The sequence below is a fragment of the Heloderma suspectum genome, chromosome 8, assembly GCF_057233095.1.
Source record: "Heloderma suspectum isolate Gila_16-S chromosome 8, 16-S_ref, whole genome shotgun sequence".
Taxonomy (NCBI): Eukaryota; Metazoa; Chordata; class Lepidosauria; order Squamata; family Helodermatidae; genus Heloderma; species Heloderma suspectum.
Window position 1 is genome coordinate 9,202,631 of NC_139465.1, and position 20,017 is coordinate 9,222,647.

Here is a 20,017-nt window from a genome sequence, read left to right on the forward strand (position 1 = left end):
CCCTCCATTTATTTATTTTTACCCTGCTGATGCCTTGTAATCCAAATCTTCTGTAGGATGTATAAGTCTGCTTATAAACTAAAAACTTCAAAACTAGGGTAGTCTGCAAACAAACAGCAGGGGTACATGCCAAATGCACAATGCTGCCAAAATAACCACAACAAAAACCAACAGCCCTGTACTTTTTTTCCCCCTTTTTTTTTTAAGCCAACCTCTGATCCGGCAAGTTTTGAAATATCGGGGCGGGGCGGGGGGGACTTGGCCATTTAGATGGTTGCATACACAATTTGGTGCTAGCATTTCCAAATCAACAACAACCAAGAAATCTCATATTCTCTTAATTCACAGGTCAAGTCACAACTAGGCACCAATCAGTCATCCATTGTACATTAAAGATTCAGTGGTTCTCAACTGTGATTAGGAGCTATTGTTTAAAATACTCTGGCTGCTACAAAGTTAAACATTTAAACCCAGCTTGATTGGCAATGCAAAAACACAGTCCTTTTAAGCACCTAGGAGAAGGGTATCATGCTGGGATCTTACAGTTTCAATGCACAAGGAGGCCAAATACGCTACAGGCATGATCTGCGGCTATTTAAGAAGGATTAGATTTTGCCAGGTCTTTTACTTCAGAAACTGCACACACTGACTCCAAGACTCTTTCCTGAATAACTAGCAGAACACGGCAGCAGAAGGGTGGTAGTGGTAGAATTTGGGTAAACTTTCTGCAAAGACCAGAGACTTGAATGTGGGGAGAAATTAAAATCGACAAATTCATCCATCCTGGCCCAGGGCTTTTAATCCTTAGCTTTTTTAAAGCTCTGCATTTGAATCTCTGTATGTGCAGCCATGTTAGAGCTACGGATGTACAGATGGTGTAAAACTAAAAACCAAACTCAACTCACCAGTCACATGGTTCTGGCCCTCTGGATGCTGGACAACTGCCCATGTTTTGCAATCATAGGGAGACTTTGAACTCAGGAGGTTGATTGAGCCAAGGATATGAGTTATCCTGGCAATCTGCATTATAGAAGGTAAATCTCAGCAGATTTGACAGTTCAGCAGATGTGCACATAGAAAGACACTGCATGAGATACTTCCCTTTCACAGGAAGTGGTCCCTGTACTTCTGATCATTAGTCTGAGGGTTATTGCTTACAGTATGTAGCCAAAATGGCACTACCCATGTACAAGGTATGAGGTACCCTTTGAAAGGTTTGCAAAAACGTTCAGTTAAAGAGGCCCAAGTGGGGAAGGAATCCCCTGCACCAAATCCAGCCAAAGAGGCCCTAAGCAATGGTCATGGACTGCTGAGTGATTGAGGGTGGGGGATGTGTGTGTGTGGGAGGGGTTGGAATGAAGTGGCTGGAATCCTGAACAACAGCTAGCACTCCATACTGCAAAATTTTGTTTTAGGTTCATTTGTTCCCTTTTATAGTTCCTTATTTATTCTAGAGTGCCCAAAGAAAACAGAGGATTATCTTCTGAGGTTAACTTGGGACAAATCCTTTAGTCTGAAGTAGGGATGTATGGAATGTGTAAAATCTGCTCCGTCTGTGTTTTGCGGATTGTCAAGTGCCTTTTGTTTTGTTGTCCGCTCACAGATGGATGGATTTTTTTTTGTCATGTGGAAAAATACGCAAATAATTACATAACAGGTTTTGTAACAATTTACATAGTTTACCTTAGTATGTAACATTTAGCATATTGTCCTCCATTCCATTTGGCTTTTCCTCAGCAGAAACTTGCCTCTTTCCCTAGGAATCAGCATGTGTAAATTTCGGGAAAGTAAAAAAAAAAGAAGTCCATGGCTCCGCATGGCCTGAGGGGGTCACTCTTCAGCGGATTCCACAGGTTGGATTCTAGCAATCCGAGCTCATTTTTTGTTGTTCAGTCATGTCCGACTCTTCGTGACCCCATGGACCATAGCACGCCAGGCCTTCCTGTCCTGCGCTCTCTCCCGGAGCGTGCTCAAGTTCATATTCATTGCATCGGTGATGCTATCTAGCCATCTCATCCTCTGCTGTCCCCTTCTCCTTTTGCCTTCAGTCTTTCCCAGCATCAGGGTCTTTTCCAGAGAGTTTTCTCTTTGCATTAGGTGGCCAAAATATTTGAACTTCAGCTCATTTTAGTCCATCTTTAATTTCTCCAGCATCCCTAGTCTCAAGTTGAAGCTGGGAGAAACTGGCATATGGGTAGGGCTAAGAGAATTTCTCTTGTTTTGTACTTCTTTACTATTCTGTCAGATCACTCTGCTCTTCATCCTATTCCTCTTAAATTTTCATTTGAGTGAGTAGGAGACTTTGTAAAATTATTTCCAGAATCGGAGCATGAACATTATGCCATAGCTTTCATTCCTTTCATTTCATTTTCTGCCCTTGCTCCCACACACACAAACACCCTCACCAGATTACCAATATGCACTTGCCTATAGATAAAATCATAGAATCATAGAATAGTAGGGGTGGAAGGGGCCTATAAGACCATCGAGTTGAATCCCCTGCTCAATACAGGAATCCAAGTCAAACAAAGCATCCCTGACAGATGGCTGTCCAGCCTCATCTTGAATGCCTCCAGTGTGGGAGAGCCCACTACCTCCCTAGGTAATTGGTTCCATTGTTGTATTGCTCTAACAGTCAGGAAGTTTTTCCTGACTTCCTATAAGTTGAGCCCATTATTCCATGTCCTGCACTCTCGGATGATCAAGAAGAGATCCTGGCCTTCCTTTCTGTGACAACTTTTCAAGTACTTGAACAGCGCTATCATATCTCCCCTCAGTCTTCTCTTTTCAAGGCTAAACATGCCCAGTTCTTTCAGTCTCTCCACATAAGTCTTTGTTTCCAGTCCCCTGATCATCTTTGTTGCCCTCCTCTGAACCCTCTCCAGTTTGTCTGCATCCTTCTTAAAGTGTGGCACCCAGAACTGGACACCAAACCCCAGATGAGGCCTGACCAGTGCCAAGTAGAGGGGAACTAGTACTTCACGTGAATTGGAAGCTGTACTCCTTGTATGAATACATCCCAAAATAGCATTTGCCTTTTTTGCCTTCAAAACACTACAGATAAGCAATATTGACAGAATCATATATGTGACCACTTCGATATTCTTTGTACAAATCCTCCCCTACTACAAAGTGTTAAAACAGCACACAGAATGTGTCTTGACAGAGCCACACGTGACTCATATTAAGATTGCTTGGGGGCAATGCTTTATCAATGCACACAAGTGCACACGTGCAAAGATTATGTACATGTGAGTAGGGATGTATGAGAAACTCATGTCAGTTTGTTTAGACCAGAGCGTACTCAATTCACCCCTCCCAATCTCAAGCACAATTTGCAGTCGAAGTCATACGTTTCTGAGCTTGCAGTATGATTCATAGACCAAAGGAAAATGCATTCAGAAGTGTGCACATTTGAAAAAATACATTTGAAGAAATGTGTACTTTTTAAGAAGGCACATGGACACACTTTAATCAATGGGAGAAAAATGTGTACTTTTCAGTGTTCACAAAAAGCACACATGGATATTTGTGGAAACAAAAACAACAACAAAGCTTGCAATGTGATACAGACATGAGATGGAATGAGGTTCGAGGTGGACTGTGAAGAACTTTGATGAGCTCAGGTTTTGCTGATTTGCACATCCCTACATGAGAGGGGCACAAAGTAATTGAACAGTGCTCTGTAGTAGTAGCAGAGAGAGGAGGAGGAGAAGGGTTTCCATTTTGTGGAACTAATCCAGGTAATTCAGAAATCCAAACTCTGGGAATAATTTTAGGTATGGAAAAATTTGGAAGCATCCCTACATTTGGACCACAATCCAAGTCAGATTTAAGCATGATTTGAGCTCATTGAAATTGGTGGATTTAATTGTCTTTCACTCTGCACTGGATTATGGCCATGCTTCCCCAGTAGCCAAGCAGTTGATAGGAACACATCTGGTGTTAGGCTGAACAGTAAAACTGTGTCCTGCACCTTGAGACCACAGATGTGCCATTGTCCAGAGTTAGGTTTCCCCCAGCTCTCAGTCAAAATGTGAAGACCAATGCCATCTGTCATTTCCAAACGTGTCAGGACTTCAACTATTGTTAATAGGGCTATTAACAATGTGATTTCACAGATGTAGACTACAAGCATTCCAAAACGGAGTAGGAGTCAGAGGTCAGTAGGGAAATACTTAATATCTACTTATGCTCTCATTAGACTAGGTTTTGCTACCTCTGCAGATTGAGTGCTAAAGCAGCATATCAGCATATGCTTATTCTTAACCCTGCAGAATTAGACTAACAAGCTGAGGTTCCAAGTGGAACTATTCTTAGCCAAGAAGATTCATCTCGTCCACAGATGGAGACATACTGCTGTTTTCAGGCTGATATGTTCTGTCTGTATAGCATAAATAACAGTGGCTCAGCTTATCATAAAAACACACTGGATAGAAGAGTCACTGGCCAGAACTAGACAATAATGAGAGAGGGAGGCTGCCAAAGAAAGTAGCAGCGATGCATTCTCCATATCTCCCAGGTATGGACTAGATTTATTTAGTCTTTAGATTAGAAAGCAAGTATGCTGACATGGTTAGAGTGCAAACTAGGCCCAGGGAGACCTGGGTTCAATTCCCCACTCAGCCATTAAACTTTTTGGGTGAACCCTTTTGGAGAGGTTCACCTGGCACCTATGCTGTACTCCTACTAGTGCCAGGTGAAGATTTTTTATTCTCCCAGTATTAGCATTTTAGCTTCCTAATCCCTTAGCTCTGGTGTGTTAAATCTGTATTTTAAATCTCTGCATTGCTGCTAGGTTTTATTCTGGTTGTACTGTTATATTGTGGTTTTAAGCTTTCATATTTGATATTGTTTTATCCTGCCCTTTGCGGTTTTAATTTTTGGCAACCTCTCAGAGAGCTTTGGCTGGGGGGGGGGGAGTAAATAACTTTGGCCAATCACTATGCCTCAGTGTAGCCTACCTCACAAGGTTGTTTTGAGGATAAGATACGGAGAGGAAACATGTAAAGCTACATCGAGCACCTTGAAGAAAAGGTATGATCTACATGGGATGCAAATGATATTTCACATTTTATTTGAGGTGGGCACTATGACAGGACAGCCCGCAGACATAAAACAGGTAAGCACCTGAATTAATGAAACCCAAGGTGATGGTGGTGGAGAAGTTATGCCATTGCGATGACACACCTAGGTCAATGCTTGATCTACTTGTGGGCCCTAGCTCTATCTCTGAAGACCAGTGGGATATTCAGTGGGGTCTTCCCACAAGGAAAATATCTAGATGGACCAAAAGGTTGTAACTGAAACATTTCATATTGGTCTAGTGCAGGAGAAGGCAATGTGGTGTCCTCCACATGCCTTACACTACAACTGCCATAATCCATGCTGGCTGGAACCAATGGAAGGTGTACTCCAAAACATGTGGAGGACACCAGATTGCCTATCTCCAGTTTAGTGTGCTTTCTAGCAAGCCCTCAATCAGTCTATAGCTCAAGGTAGTGTGTTTTATCTTTCTATTACACATCTTTCCACTGCTCTGCACCCTCCCAGTTTCAGGGATGAGTCCAAGCACCCTGAGATGTCTGACAGCTCTGATTCTGAATCAGAGTTGGAACAGCTAGACCAGAGCCCAGGGGACGGACCCTTCCTAGTGAGCGAAGATGGCGGGAGAGATTCCTCTGAAGGCCTTGACAAACAGATGGCCCAGGCTGAGTCTCTGCCCCCTCCATCCACAGTGAAAACTCAAATTACCAAGGAGGAGGAGGAAGAGGGGCATGATTTGAGATACACTAGGATACATCACAAAGCAAAGTGGGTCAGATCTCAGGCAGTTAGGGTCAGATCTCAGGCAGTCCACCAGGATAACCATTCTTGGAAGCCAACGTAGGAAGGAGCCACCCTAAGGGAGGGGCATCACTGCAAAACAACTCTGACCATGAGGTTCATGCCCATCTACTGGCAACTTCACTACCCCCCAGTTTGTCTTGTCTAATTAGAGGTCATAGATTAGTTGTTTAGTGGCCTGAGGCTGTCTGAGACTGAGAGCTTCCTGGAATCTGCATTTGCAGAGAGGCTAGTCTGTAGCAAAATAAAGTAGGGATGGATGAAAGTCCCTTACCTGGTCCCGCAGCTTTTTTTTGGGGGGGGGAGGCACTTCGGTTCTCCCCCCAAAATTATTGGCAGGTGGGGAGGTGCCCCGCCCCTCCCGGCCGAAATTCGGGCCGGGGGGGTAGGCGCTCCATCCCCCCCGCCAAAATTCTGGCCGGGGGGGAACCCCCCATCTCCCCGGCTATGAAAGAAAAAAGTAAACTGTAAAAAAAAAAAAAAAAACGTGATAGGCTACGTAAAGATTTACATAGCCTATCACGGCTAGATTTTCAAAGTCAGCCGTGATAGGCTACGTAAATCTTTACATAGCCTATCACGGCTGACTGAAAGAAAAAAAAAGCGCGTACGCAAATGGCGGCGCCCATGGGCGCCACCATTTGCGTTCCTTATTTGGGCACGCTATTTCCGTTGCCCTTATTTTCACTGTAGTCTACATAAATCTTTACGTAGACTACCCGTGCCAAAATAAGGAACGCAAATAAGGAACGCAAAATAAGGAACGCAAATGGCGGCGCCCATGGGCGCCGCCATTTGCATATGAGCTTTTTTTTTTTTTCAAAATCAGCCGTGATAGGCTATGTAAAGATTTACATAGCCTATCACGGCTGACTTTGAAAATCTAGCCATGATAGGCTACGTAAATCTTTACGTAGCCTATCACATTTTTTTTTTTTACACTTTACTTGGAAATGGCGGCAGCGGCAGCCGGTCAGAAGACCGGCCGCCGCTGCCGCTGCCGCCGCAATACCATCGGGACCTGCCGCCATGAGGGACATTCGCGCGAGGTAAGTCCCATCCCGGGGGGGGGGGCGGGGGGGGCGGAGAATTTCCCCACCAATTTCGGGGGGCCGAATGCGTTGGCATTCGGCCTCCCAGAGATTCATGGAGAAATTCTCTGACATCCCTAAAATAAAGTCATATTAGCCTGAAGCTTTGTCTCCTTGTGGTGCTGATTGCAAAGGGAAAGGATGATCCATTTCTGACATCCAGGCTTCCTGTGTTTCCTGATCGGAAAAAGCTCTATGGGAGGAATTACATGATGATATTTTCCCCTGGGCTTTAATTGAAGTGGTGAAAGCGTGTGTGTGTGTGTGTGTGTGTGTGTGTGTGTTACAGGCTGCTAAAGTGAAGAATGTACTGTGAAAGACAGGACACTCAAGGCGTATAGCCAGCCTTTAATGGGGGGGGGTGTAGGGGGGTTATCTGGTCAGCAGGCCTTTTAAGACAAAATTGTAAACTTTTTTATTTAACCATTATTTTTGCGGCCATGCTATGATTTATACACATTCAAAAGTTTTCAGTAAGCACCTTCAACAATTGTTACAGTTCTTGCTACCAACTAACAAAAAGGAAAAAAAATCAAGAATAAGCGACAACAGGAGTATTCTTGTCATAGAATCATGGACTTGGAAGGGGCCATTTAGGCTGTTGAGTTCAACCCCTGCTCAGTCCAGGAATCCAGTTTAACACTTCCCTGACAGATGTCTGTCCAGTCTTTGCTTGAATACTTCCAGTGATGGAGAGCCCACCACCTCCACAGGCAGTTAATTCCATGGTCTGACTGCTCTGACCATTAAGAAGGTGTGTGTGTGTGTGTGTTCCTGATGTTCAACTGAAACCTGTTTTCCTGTAACTTAAGCCCATTATTTTGTATCCTACAGTCTTGGATAACCAAGAACAGATTGTGGCTCTCTTCTGTGTGACTGACAACCCTTTAGGCACTTGATAAGTGCTATCATATCTCCCCTCAGTCTTCTCAAGGCTAAACATACTCTATTCCTTCAATCTTTCCTTGCAGGACTTAACTTCTAGTCCCTTGATCATCTTGGTTGCCCTTCTCTGAACTCATTCCAGTTTATCTGAATTCTTCTTGAAGTGTGGTGTCTATACCTGTCCTGGACACAGTTTTGAGGTGAGGTCTGACGAAGGCAGAGTAGAGTGGAATTATCACTTTCCGTGATTTTGAAACTATACTTCTATTGATGCACCCTAAAATTGCATTTGTCTTTTTTTTTTTTTTGCAGCCATTTCACTCTGTTTACTCATATTCAGGTTGTGATTGACTACAGCTCCAAGTTTTTACCCATACTATTGCCAAGCCAGGCATCCCCCACCTTATACCTCTGCATTTTATTTCTTTTTCCTAAATGAAGAACTGTACCCTAGTCTCTGTTAAATTTCATTCTGTTATTTTCTGCTTCTAACCTATCAAGATCTTTTTGAGTTATGTTTCTGTTTTCCAAGCTATTAGTCATCCCACCCAATGTGGTCATCTTCAAAACTAATAAGCATTGCCCCCACCTCTTGAACTCCTCTTCCTACTGAATGTTCCTGCCCTAGAGTCCTACTTAGCAGTGCTCTGAGTTTATTAAAACTCAGATAGGTGGGAGCGAGGGGGCATGTGTCCACCTGATGGAGGCAGTGGGGGGAGCGTTGGGGGCCAGAACATACCGAGGCTGGGCGGCAGGCGCTGGCGGAGCGCTAGGGGCAGGCCATGCCAGGTAAGGGGAACAAGGGAGAGATGTGTAGTATCTGTCCCCTGCTCCGGGCCTGTCCAGAGCCAAAGGATGGCTGGGGGAGGCGTGACCCCATCTTCTGGCCTTCGTTTGCTGCTCTGCAATGCCAGGTCTGTTACCCAGAAAACGTCCCTCATCCATGACATGATCCTGGAAGAGGGTGAAGACCTGGCATGTATTACGGAGACCTGGCTGGCCGAGGCTGCTGCTCCAACCCTTGCAGCCATGTGTCCAGCTGGATTTTCGTATGCACAGCAGCCGAGGGCTGGGGATCGGGGAGGGGGAGTGGCTGTTATCTACCGAGAGTCCTTGGTCTTCACCAGACCCCCTCTCCGGGAGACCAAGGTTGTTGAGTGCATGTACTGGAGGTTGGGCCCGAAGGGCAGTCTGGGGATTCTGCTCGTGTACCGTCCACCCTGCTGCACGACTGACTCACTGGCCGAGGTGCTTGAGGTGGTCTCTGATGTGCATGTACAGTCCCCTAACTTACTGGTGTTGGGGGACTTCAACGTACATTCGGAGGCCATCCTCACAGGAGCACCTCGGGACTTCATGGAGACCATGGCCTCCTGGGAGCTGCACCATATTCTAACTGGGCCCACCCATGTAGCCGGTCATGCACTAGACGTTGTGTTTGTTTCTGGAGAAGCGGGGAGTGATCTGGAAGTCGGGGGTATATCCACCACCCCCTTGTCATGGTCAGATCACTATCTGGTGACGTTGGACTTCTCGGTTCCACAACCCCTCCGCAGGGGTGGAGGAGCCATTAAAATGGTCCACCCCACGCGTCTTATGGATCCAAATGGATTCCTGAACGCGCTTGGGGATTCTCTGGGGCATGCCAACGGCCACTCGGTCGAGACCATGGTGGGTGGCTGGAATGCCGCAATTACTGGGGCATTAGATCGGGTGGCTCCGAAACGCCCTCTCCCCCTGAACAGGGCTCGGACTGCACCATGGTTCAATCCGCGGTTACGAGCTCTGAAACAGGAGGTGAGACGGCTAGAGCGCCGGTGGCGGAAGTCTCGCTCCAAAGACGATCAGACACGGGCTAGAGCTATATCTTCAGCCTATCACGTGGCGGTGAAGGCAGCAAAAAAGGAATATTATGCTGCCTCCATCGCGTCTGCAGAGTGCTGCCCCAGGAGGCTGTTCCAAGTGGTCCGGAGCCTGGCCGGCCCTGTGGCTCCGGAACCACTGGAGCATTCTAAGGCCTCCTGTGAGGCTTTGGCAAGGCACTTTGCAGATAAAATTGATCAGATTAGGTGTGTTACTCTGCACACTGTGGATACAGTTAGTGAGCAAGAGGCAGCCTGTGGCAAACCGGTTTTGTGGGATCGGTTCCAGCTTCTTCCTCCTGATGAAGTGGACAAGGTGCTTTCATCTGTAAGGCCGACCACCTGCTTACTTGATCCTTGCCCATCTTGGCTCATTATGAGCTGCAGAGAGAGACTGGGTGAGGGGATCAAGGCGGTGGTGAACGCCTCCCTTGAGGAGGGAGTGATGCCATCAGCCCTCAAGGAGGCAGTGATAAGACCGCTCTTAAAGAAGCCCTCCTTGGATCCTCAAGTTCTGAACAACTTTCACCCAGTCTCAAATCTGCCATTTTTGGGCAAGGTGATTGAGCGGGTGGTGGCGGTGCAGTTGAAGGCACACTTGGAAGAAACTGATTATCTAGACCCATTTCAGTCGGGCTTCAGGCCTGGGCATGGGACAGAAACGGCCTTGGTCACCTTGGTGGATGATATGAGGAGGGCTCTGGATAGGGGTGAATGCTCCTTCCTTGTTCTCCTCGACCTGTCAGCGGCTTTTGATACCGTTGACCACGGTATCCTCCTGGACCGCCTAGAGGGGTTGGGCATTGGAGACACTGTATTGCGGTGGTTCCGGTCCTTCCTCTCCGGCAGGTACCAGAGGGTAGCACTGGGAGAGGAGGTTTCGGACCCGTAGCCACTTACTTGTGGGGTGCCACAGGGTTCCATCCTCTCCCCGATGCTATTTAACATCTATGTGAAGCCACTGGGGCTATCATCAGGAGGTTTGGGGTGCAGTGTCATCAATATGCGGATGACATGCAGCTCTACCTTTCATTCAAATCTTCACCAAGGTTGGCCGTAGAATCCCTGTCCAAATGTCTGGAGACGGTGAGTGGCTGGATGGGGAGGAATAAGCTGAAGCTGAACCCTGACAAGACCGAGGTACTTTTGGTGGGAGACAAGAGGAGGCTGGGGGATGTTGACCTGGTGTTGAATGGGGTACGGCTACCCTTGAAAGACCAGGTCCGCAGCCTGGGGGTCATTTTGGACTCCCAGCTGTCCATGGAGGCTCAGGTGTCAGCTGTGAGCCGGACAGCGCTGTATCAACTCCATCTGATACGGCGGCTGCGCCCCTTCCTTCCCGACCATCTGCTCCCATCGGTAGTACATGCCCTGGTCTCCTCTCGTTTGGACTACTGTAATGCGCTCTACGTGGGGTTACCCTTGAAGACGGTTCAGAAACTGCAGCTGGTACAGAACGCGGCGGCTCGCCTGATTAAAGGCAGCCGCCGGCGAGATCACATCACTCCAGTGCTGAAGGAGTTGCACTGGTTACCAGTTGTTTTCCGGGCCAAATTCAAGGTGTTGGTTTTGACCTTTAAAACCCTATAAGGTTCCGGCCCAGCCTATCTTAAGGAGCGCCTCCAGCAACATCAGATAGGCCGCTTAACAAGATCAGCCTCGGATGGCCTTCTCTCTGTCCCATCAGCCAGGACAGCTAGACTGGTGGGGACGAGGGAGAGGGCCTTCTCTGTGGTGGCCCCCACTTTGTGGAACTCCCTCCCTAGGGAACTCCGTCATGCCCCCTCTTTAATGAGCTTCCGTCGTGCATTAAAAACATGGTTGTTCAGGCAGGCATTTGGGGTGGGCTAGGGTATTTAAAAAAAAAAAAATATGGTAAAATTTTATTGTTTTAAATTGTTTTATGGTGGGTTGTACATCGCCCAGAGTGGCTGGGTGACCTGTCAGATGGGCGATTAATAAATTTAATAAATAAATAGATAGATAAATTAAAATGAGCTTTCCTGAAATCCGAGGGAGTTTATGAAGATATTTTCATGCTACTTCATGGTCAGCAGATTTACATGCTTTCTTGGGGGCTTCAAATGTGTTGTTGAAAACAGTATTGTTTTACATTTCTTACATCTGCCTCTCAACACAATCAATAAGTTTCAATGCTGCGTCCAGCTTCTTCTGCTGCAGCAGTGATGTTACAGGTTTAAGATATCCCAGTACTTTTAGCATAATTTCAATAAGAAAGGGAAAAGAAAGACTACTGATTTGATTGAGCAATATACAATCACTCAGTTTTTAGATGAGAAAAAAAAGTCACACAGGGGAGATGCGCTGATTAATATCAGTGTGGAAAGAATGAATCCTTCATCTGAATGTATAACCATAATGGAATCTAAGCATCCAGTCCATCATTGAACCAAGAAACATTTTAAAGAACTGCCTTTATAAATCTAAGCAACACATCCCTTCTTAAAAATATGTATAACTGTTCACATAAGTCAAAATATTCCTTCATCTGAGGTATACCATCAATTGCATCTACTACTAGGAATATGTAGGCAGATTCCCAAAATAATAGCATCTGCACCTTTATGAAGCAAAACACAAGCTTTCCTATTAGGGGGCTAGCGAAAATCCCACTGCACAACTGGGGCACTCACATAACTTCTCCCCAACCTCATAAGTAAGGTAAGCACAAGAACCACAAATCCAACCCAGGAAAATTTCTCCAAAATTTATTTTTGAAATTGATTTATTTCTATGAAATTGAATGAGAATGGTCAAAAAAATGGGTGAAATGTTTGGCATAGGGTTACCTCAAATGGGGTTCACATGCAGAGAAAGATAAAACACCACATGCCCATACAATCTGCATGAGGTGCTCTACCGATCAAGGGTTACATCAAACACATCAGACAGAAGGGTCTTCAGAGTTTGTTCAGTCTTCCCTTTGCAACCAAGGAATGTTAAATGGAAAATTTAAGTCAAACTACTATGCCTGCTGGAAATGTGATGAAACTGCCACCTGCCAGATCAACTAAATAGAGGAGAAAGACAATGGATCACTCATCCTTTATAACCTCCTCATTATGGCTTCTTTGCCAACCTAAATTATAGGTCTGCAAAGGTACCCTGCTTAATTGTCTTGTAAGGCACTGTCATGACTGCTTCTTTGCTAAATGCCATGGTGTAGAAATGGAGGCGATCTCCGTTCTTTCTTTGTTACTTGGTTGCATGCATGGCAAACAATTCAATCAGATGGCAAAAGCACCTCGATTTTCCCACCTCCTTCCTTCTATGCCAAGGCAGAATTTCTACTGAAATCACAGAAGATGAAAACAGTTTGATATGAAAGAGAGAAACTGGAAGCAGTGCAGCTCTGGAAGAAATCATGCTTGGAAAATTCTCAAAAGGCTACATCTGGGACAATAGGATTCCTTTGGAGTAGGCAGTCCTTTGGAGTGTGGATCTGGATGAGTGGCTTTGCCAAAATTAATAATTACATTGTTCAGAAAGAAAGAAAGGAAGAAAGAAAGAAAGAACCCATGTATTGGCCTAGCTCACAGTGCCTGGAAGCTGTATATGAGCTGATCTAGTTTTTCTTTCTTTTTCAAATGTTCTTCTGCACTGCAGAGAATGCAAAACAAGGTTTTGCACAGGTGCAGAGAATGCATTTTAGAAGGGCTGAGCTGGGCAGCAAAGATCTTATCAACAGCAGACTCGGGGGGGGGGATTTCCCCACCCCATCTTGCACCCTCAGAAAGATTGTACATCATAATTGATCTTAAGTCAGGGGTCCCCAAACTGCTTGGGTTGGTGGGAAGATTTGGAAATTTGAGAGTGTGCTGTGGATGTTCTCACAAAAAGTCTGCCATGTTGGGCATGGCCAGTCACAAAACACTCATTTCCCAGATGACATAACCAGTTAACAGTAAAATAAAAGTACCTTGTCCTGAAGACTCTACATGGAATGGGGTACTCCCACCACATGTTATTTTATTGTTGTTGTTGTTGTTGATGATGTTGTTAGCACCATTACCATTATTCTGTTTCTATTCCCACCACAAAAAAGAAGCCTTGATTTACACACACACAGTACAGAATCCATGATTACTGTAACACGGGGCATCGATATAAACCATGATCAGCACAATAATACAAATAAAAATAAATGCCACAAAAGCATAATCTAAAAACAATGATCTTTAATGATACTTATGAATGGCTTATATTAAAATAATTTAAGTGATGCACAAAAATACAGCATAAGATCATAATTAAATGCTGTATATTATTACTGTACACAAAAGGCAATGCACCAGTTTGCATGATAAAAACAAGCCACCATGGCATGGCTTAGCCATGGTCACATGTTGTGAGCTACACTGATGCTGGCATATGCCAGGTGTGTGATTTGGGCAATCACTGGCTGGCCGCAGCTTATCCTGTGGTCTGAATCCAGGCTGTAATCCACCTTGGAAGGGCTGAAGGGTAGCCAGTAAATACTTTAAATCAAATAAATAAATAAACTTAGCTTGCTTGAGGGTTAAAATACCCTCAAATAGGGAAGTCGGAGGAATCCATTTGGGCAGTGGAGTTTGATGAGTTTTCATTGGTTCGCCCCCACCCCCATACTTTGGTCTGTTTTCTGCTACAGACCCTGGAGTCAGGTAAGTCAGCAAATGACTTACCTGACACAAACACACAAAACACACACAAAAAGTGTGTTTTTTTGTTTAGGTTTTTTTTTTTAAGCACAAATTATTGCTGAATTGTGTGCAAATGTGCATAACTTTTAGCAAATTGGCACAATTTGCACAAATTATGATTGCAATTTGAGTAAATTCTGCAAATTGCAGCTTCAATTCATGCAAATCTCCACACACACAAAAATATGGAAAAGTTCCCAGAGTTCAGGGAAAACCTGCATCTTGGCTTGCAAATGCAAACTCAGTAGCGATGGCGGAGAATTTCTCCCCGAAACTTCGGGGGGCAGAGCGCCAACGTGTTCAGCCCCCCGAACAAGTTTCGGGGAGAAATTCTCCGCCCCCCTGCCCCCCCCGGGACGGGACTTACCTTTGCCGAATGTCCCTCCCGGCGGCGGGACTGGCCGGCGGTTCGGCGGGTGTTCGTGTGGGGCGGGAGCAGCAGCCGGTCTTTCGACCGGCTGCCGCCGCCGCCATTCCAATAAAAGAAAAAAAACGCCCCCGTGATAGGCTACGCGACGATTAACGTAGCCTATCACGGCTAGATTTGCAAAGTCAGCCATGATAGGCTACGTAAATCATCACGTAGCCTATCACGGGTGACTTAAAAAAAAAAAGCACGTACGGATAATGGCGGCCCCCATAGGGAGCCGCCATTCCCTCTCCTTATTTGGTCACTGTAGTCTACGTAAAGATTTACGTAGACTACGGCGAAAATAAGGGCAACGCTATTTGCGTTGCCCTTATTTTCGCTGTAGTCTACGTAAAGATTTACGTAGACTACAGCGACCAAATAATGAACGCAAATGGCGGCTCCCTATGGGGGCCGCCATTTGCGTACGCGCTTTTTTTTTTTTAAAGTCACCCATGATAGGCTACGTGATGATTAACGTAGCCTATCACGGCTGACTTTGCAGATCTAGCCGTGATAGGCTACGTTAATCGTCACGTAGCCTATCACGGGGGCGTTTTTTTTTAAAAAAAACTTTCGAGTTCGCGGCCGGGTGACGAGGGAGGCCCCCCCCCGGCCTGAACTTCGCGGGGGGAGCAGTGAAGCGCCTCCCCCCCACCGCGAACAAGCTTCGACGACAGGTAAGTGACTTTCATCCACCCCTAAAACTCAGTCTGGCATGCCATGGAACTCCACTGAGCCCAAAAAGGACTGGATTTCCCAGAGACACATATCCCTACCTTCAAATAACCCTTCATGAGATCTGTCAGATCCACTGGCCACAAAAAAAGGAGCTGCATATGAGTATATCCCTTATTTTGCATATATCCAAAGAAAATATTCCATATGTAGGCCCAAGGCTCATTCTGCATCCCATTGTCTGTAGCAGATACAGACCACAACAGGGTTAACCAGCCTTTTCTTATTACAGACTGAATGGAGGTGATAGAAAATAACTCCATAATCCACATTATTAATAATTCTACATCTTCAGAATATAATATGATTGAAGCTGTATTCAATTCTCTTTAGAATAGCTAAATGGCATCACCATTAAGCTGCAAGTCACAATTGCCCCAGCTTCAGCAACATTTGTCTCCATCTTACCTTTAAAGATCCGTGTTTCTCTTTTCTACGAGCAATCAATACCTCTGCTGTATCTTCAGCCTGGGCTGATCTGGCGTGGATGAATAAGGATCTGCCAGCTTCAGTAAAGTTTCTCAGTGGAACTAAACCTCCGTTGGGTTCCACCTTGAACTCTGGATTTGAAACTTCAAAGTTCAATTTGTGATTCCCTTGACAATCATCAAATACCACTAGAGAAAAAGTGGAGTGGGGGGAGGGGAGAGAGAGACAGACAGAAACGAGGTCATAAGTGTCCATTAAATCGCACATGTATTGGCCCGTCCTACAGATCTCCATAATGAGTGATCAAATGGAGAAGGGCCAGATTTTGAAGTGAGTTTCAACATTTACATTCCATTTTAATTCACAGGCATTATGAGTAACTTTCACAAGGGCTCTAGCTGTGAGAAGGCAAGGTCTGAGCACTGAGGTAGGTCTCCACTATTGGTCCATAAATCACATTTCAACCTCAGAAACGGTTTGCATTTGAGTCCATGTTCGGTACAGGAGATAGGAACTTAAATGAATTTATCATAAATCCCTACTCAGCTCACACAAGAACTCTTTACACACGTGCACAGGCTGAGCTTATAAATGGGAAGCCCACTATCCCTGACCTCCCTATGTTGATTACATAGGAACAAAGGAAACTGGTTTATACCAGACCAGAGTATTTGTCCCATACATCTGGAGGGCAGCAGATTGCTCTAATACAAGTGCCACCCCCATGGTGAAGTCAAAATGAGTGACATCTTTCAGCATGCATCCAGACTGAAATTTATTCACTAAAATATCTGCAAAAATTGGATTAAATAAACTTGAAATACAGCATCTACTTTGGGAACAGTTACTCCAGGTTTATAATGCGAAAAACAGCAGGACAGAACAAAATGTTTTCAGTTAATAATTATAGAGTAATCATCCCAGACTTGGCCTGGACATCTACAATCCTTGAGGCTAACAAAACAGTTCTGGGTAATAATTTTGTTTCATATTAAGAACCAATTCTGTCCATTTGATGGAAATTACTGTAGGATGATTGGTTTCACTATCAAGGCGCCTCCCTGAATATATGAATTTCCACACTTCAACAGGGCTGTAATTGTTATTGTGTAGACCACTGTAATTATGTTCAGCATGGGCTTTTCCTTATGGAAAGCTCATCGCATTTCTGGATTTGAGATCCATCTCTAATGGACTACCAGTCTGCAAAGCTCACTTGCTCAGTAGATACAGCAGCAGCATTCAGACACACATACGTTATCTGCATAGTACATATGTGGAAATAGAAGGCTCCCTTCAGCCAGCCTTCCCCAACCTGGAGCCATGCTAGCTGGGAATGATGGGAGTTGCAGTCCAACACATCAGGAAGGCACCAGGCTGGGGAGGGCTGGATAAAAAACAATGCACAGTGACAATCAACAGTGGCCCATGAACAGAGTGAAAAAAATGTTAAAGGAGCGTATGACAATTAATGAATACAAAGCAAACATGTCGGGTTAAATAAAGATTACTGACACATCATATGAGCAACTGGATGGTGTAGGGCAGCCTGTCCCAACCTGATGCCCTCCAGATGTTTTGGACTATAACTCCCAGCATCCCTGTCTGTTGGCCATGCTGGCTGGAGCAAAAGATGGATGAGAATTTTGTTACAGTTTAGTTCTAGTAAGAATTTACCAACAATCAAAAAATGTTATCTGTATTCAGGACCAAAATAACTGGAGATGAAAAGGGGGTGTGGGGAAAGGGTGTGGGAGAAAGCAAGAGGGACAGATTTGTCCATCCAAATACAAGGCTTTGAGCGCTTTGCACTTAAAAATCTAGCTTTGAATCCCTGTGCATTCAGCCATGTTAGTGCTTAATCAGGGCTGCCACTTCTTTTCTTTCCTTTTCTTTTCTGACAGGCTCTTCTTCTTTAACAGTTATGTCATGGCAGGCAGGTACACCATGGTCCTCTCTATCCTGGGAATAGCTCTGCTTTGCCTGTTTAATTTGGCTAGTGCTGATTGGTGAGAATTTTGTTTCAGATTGGAGGTTTTTAAATAAGAATTTAACAAAATTCACAAAGTTCTTCATATTCAGGAGAGGAAGAATTTGAGATCCCCCCTTTTTTTCTTAAATCAAATGCAGAAAAAAGCTAAAATGACAGATCCATTCATCCCTAGCTGAGGCCAATGGGAGCTGAAGTCCAAAATATGTAGAGGGTGCTAGGTTGAGATGTAGTGTATGAGTTTGGCACACAGATCAGGGAGACATAGGGTCATATTTATTTATTTTATTTATATTTTCAGGGGAAAAAATCCAACTTTTCCCCTCCCTATGAAGGCTCTCAGAGCAGCTCTGAATATCCAAGAATGATAATTAGAATAAACAGTAATCTAATCTACACCATTACTAGAAACATCATTTAAAACAAAAGAAAAGAAAACATTGGAAAGCCAGCCAATAAATACTACTTAACAACTTAAAAAGCAAGATAGTTAAAAGACTTAAGAATGAGAAAAAGTCTTTATGTGTTGGCAGAGCAGTAGAGACAGTGATCATCTATGTTTAGCCCTCTAACACATAGGGATAGGACAATCTGTCAATTTTGCCTTCTCCTACCTTTTTTTTTTTTTTTTTTTAAGCAAGCCATTCTCTATCCAACACAAATGTCATTAGTCAGAGTGTTATTAGTCAGAGGAAGGTAATCTTAGAGGGGAGTGGGGTGGGGATTATGGATTCTGAGTGTATGAAGCCATAACTAACACCATCAATGATTAGTTCCCAATAACATCCCCAACCAGGCACACAAATACCCACCATTCATTCTCAGAACCTGATCTCCCCACCCTGGCCTTTGCCATATGCTCCCCGCTTCCTCCCTGCCCCACGGCACTCCACTTTCCACCAAACCTAACTGTTGGAGACAGTGAAACAGAGGTAGTGAAGACTCCCTAGCAGCCTCTTTGTAAGGCCTCCCTCATGTCTCAGTTGCTGTAATAGTAGGCACAAGGAAACTGTGGTTCTCCAAGGAACCCAACTGACCACTAATGATGCCACTGCAGCATTTAAGGCAACAGGGAAGGGTGTCTCATACATAGGTCTTTGGAGAAATCTTGCTGCTGGTGACCTTACCACAAGATACATGTGAGGAAGGAGAGAGCACAGTGTGGCTTGGAGGTTCAATTGAACACCCGGGAGAGCTTAGGGCCAATTACAATACTGATGAGTTCATCAGGAACACAATGGGATTTCAGAATTTGGAAATGGCCTCATGAAAAACAACAAAACCTACAGCTACTTCCTACAAGCTAGGTTAGGGATGTATGAAAAGTTTGTTTCAGTTTGCAAATCCCTTGAAAATGCCCCATTCACAACTGCAAAACAGGAGTACGTTCTTCTCTGACAACGATTGCAAATCCCATACTTACTTTTGTGCGTGTGTGTATATGTAAACCACCCAAAGAGCCTTGGTTTTGGGGCAGTATAGAAATTTAATAAATAATACATAATGATAATACACAAAAATGCACAGCTTGAAAAATGCACAACTTCTACCATTCAAATGAACCAAAAACTGGGTCACCAACAACAATGGGAGTGAGCCAAAAAAAGCTTTGACATAAAGTTAAGAGAATTTCAGCAAACTCAAGTATCTCCAAGCTAGGTTTTCCAAAGTTAGCCAAGGGACGTTCACCTACTGTTACTGACTACCTCACTACTTGTGCTGAGCAAACAATAACTAGTAGTACAGGTAAGGCCAAAGATGACCATTACACTATACATTGTCCTCCTATGAAAAGTCCATTTCAAATATGATGATCAACTGGATGTACCCAGATCACACACACACACACACACACACACACTACAAGATTGGATCTCTCTCTCTCTCTCTCCCCCCCATCTCACACACACACCCCATGAAGGGGGGGGGATGGAAAAAGAGGGGAGACATGTGTGTGCCTGAGAGAGATCTAATCTTGTATTTTTGTGCCGGCAAAGCTATTGATTGATTGATATCTATATGGCTCTTCAGATACTCCTAGTCATGTTCTTCTGCCAAGTGAA

General features: G+C 44.7%; 1 protein-coding gene across 1 annotated transcript in view; it reads right to left on the reverse strand.

Moving 5' to 3' along the window:
• Positions 1-20,017, reverse strand: part of CDH13 (cadherin 13) — a 1,172,869-nt gene that overhangs the window by 724,629 nt on the left and 428,223 nt on the right. The window contains exon 3 of the mRNA XM_084812404.1: positions 15,944-16,152. Coding sequence (XP_084668530.1) covers positions 15,944-16,152 — 209 coding nt within the window. The remainder of the gene's footprint in view (positions 1-15,943; positions 16,153-20,017) is intronic.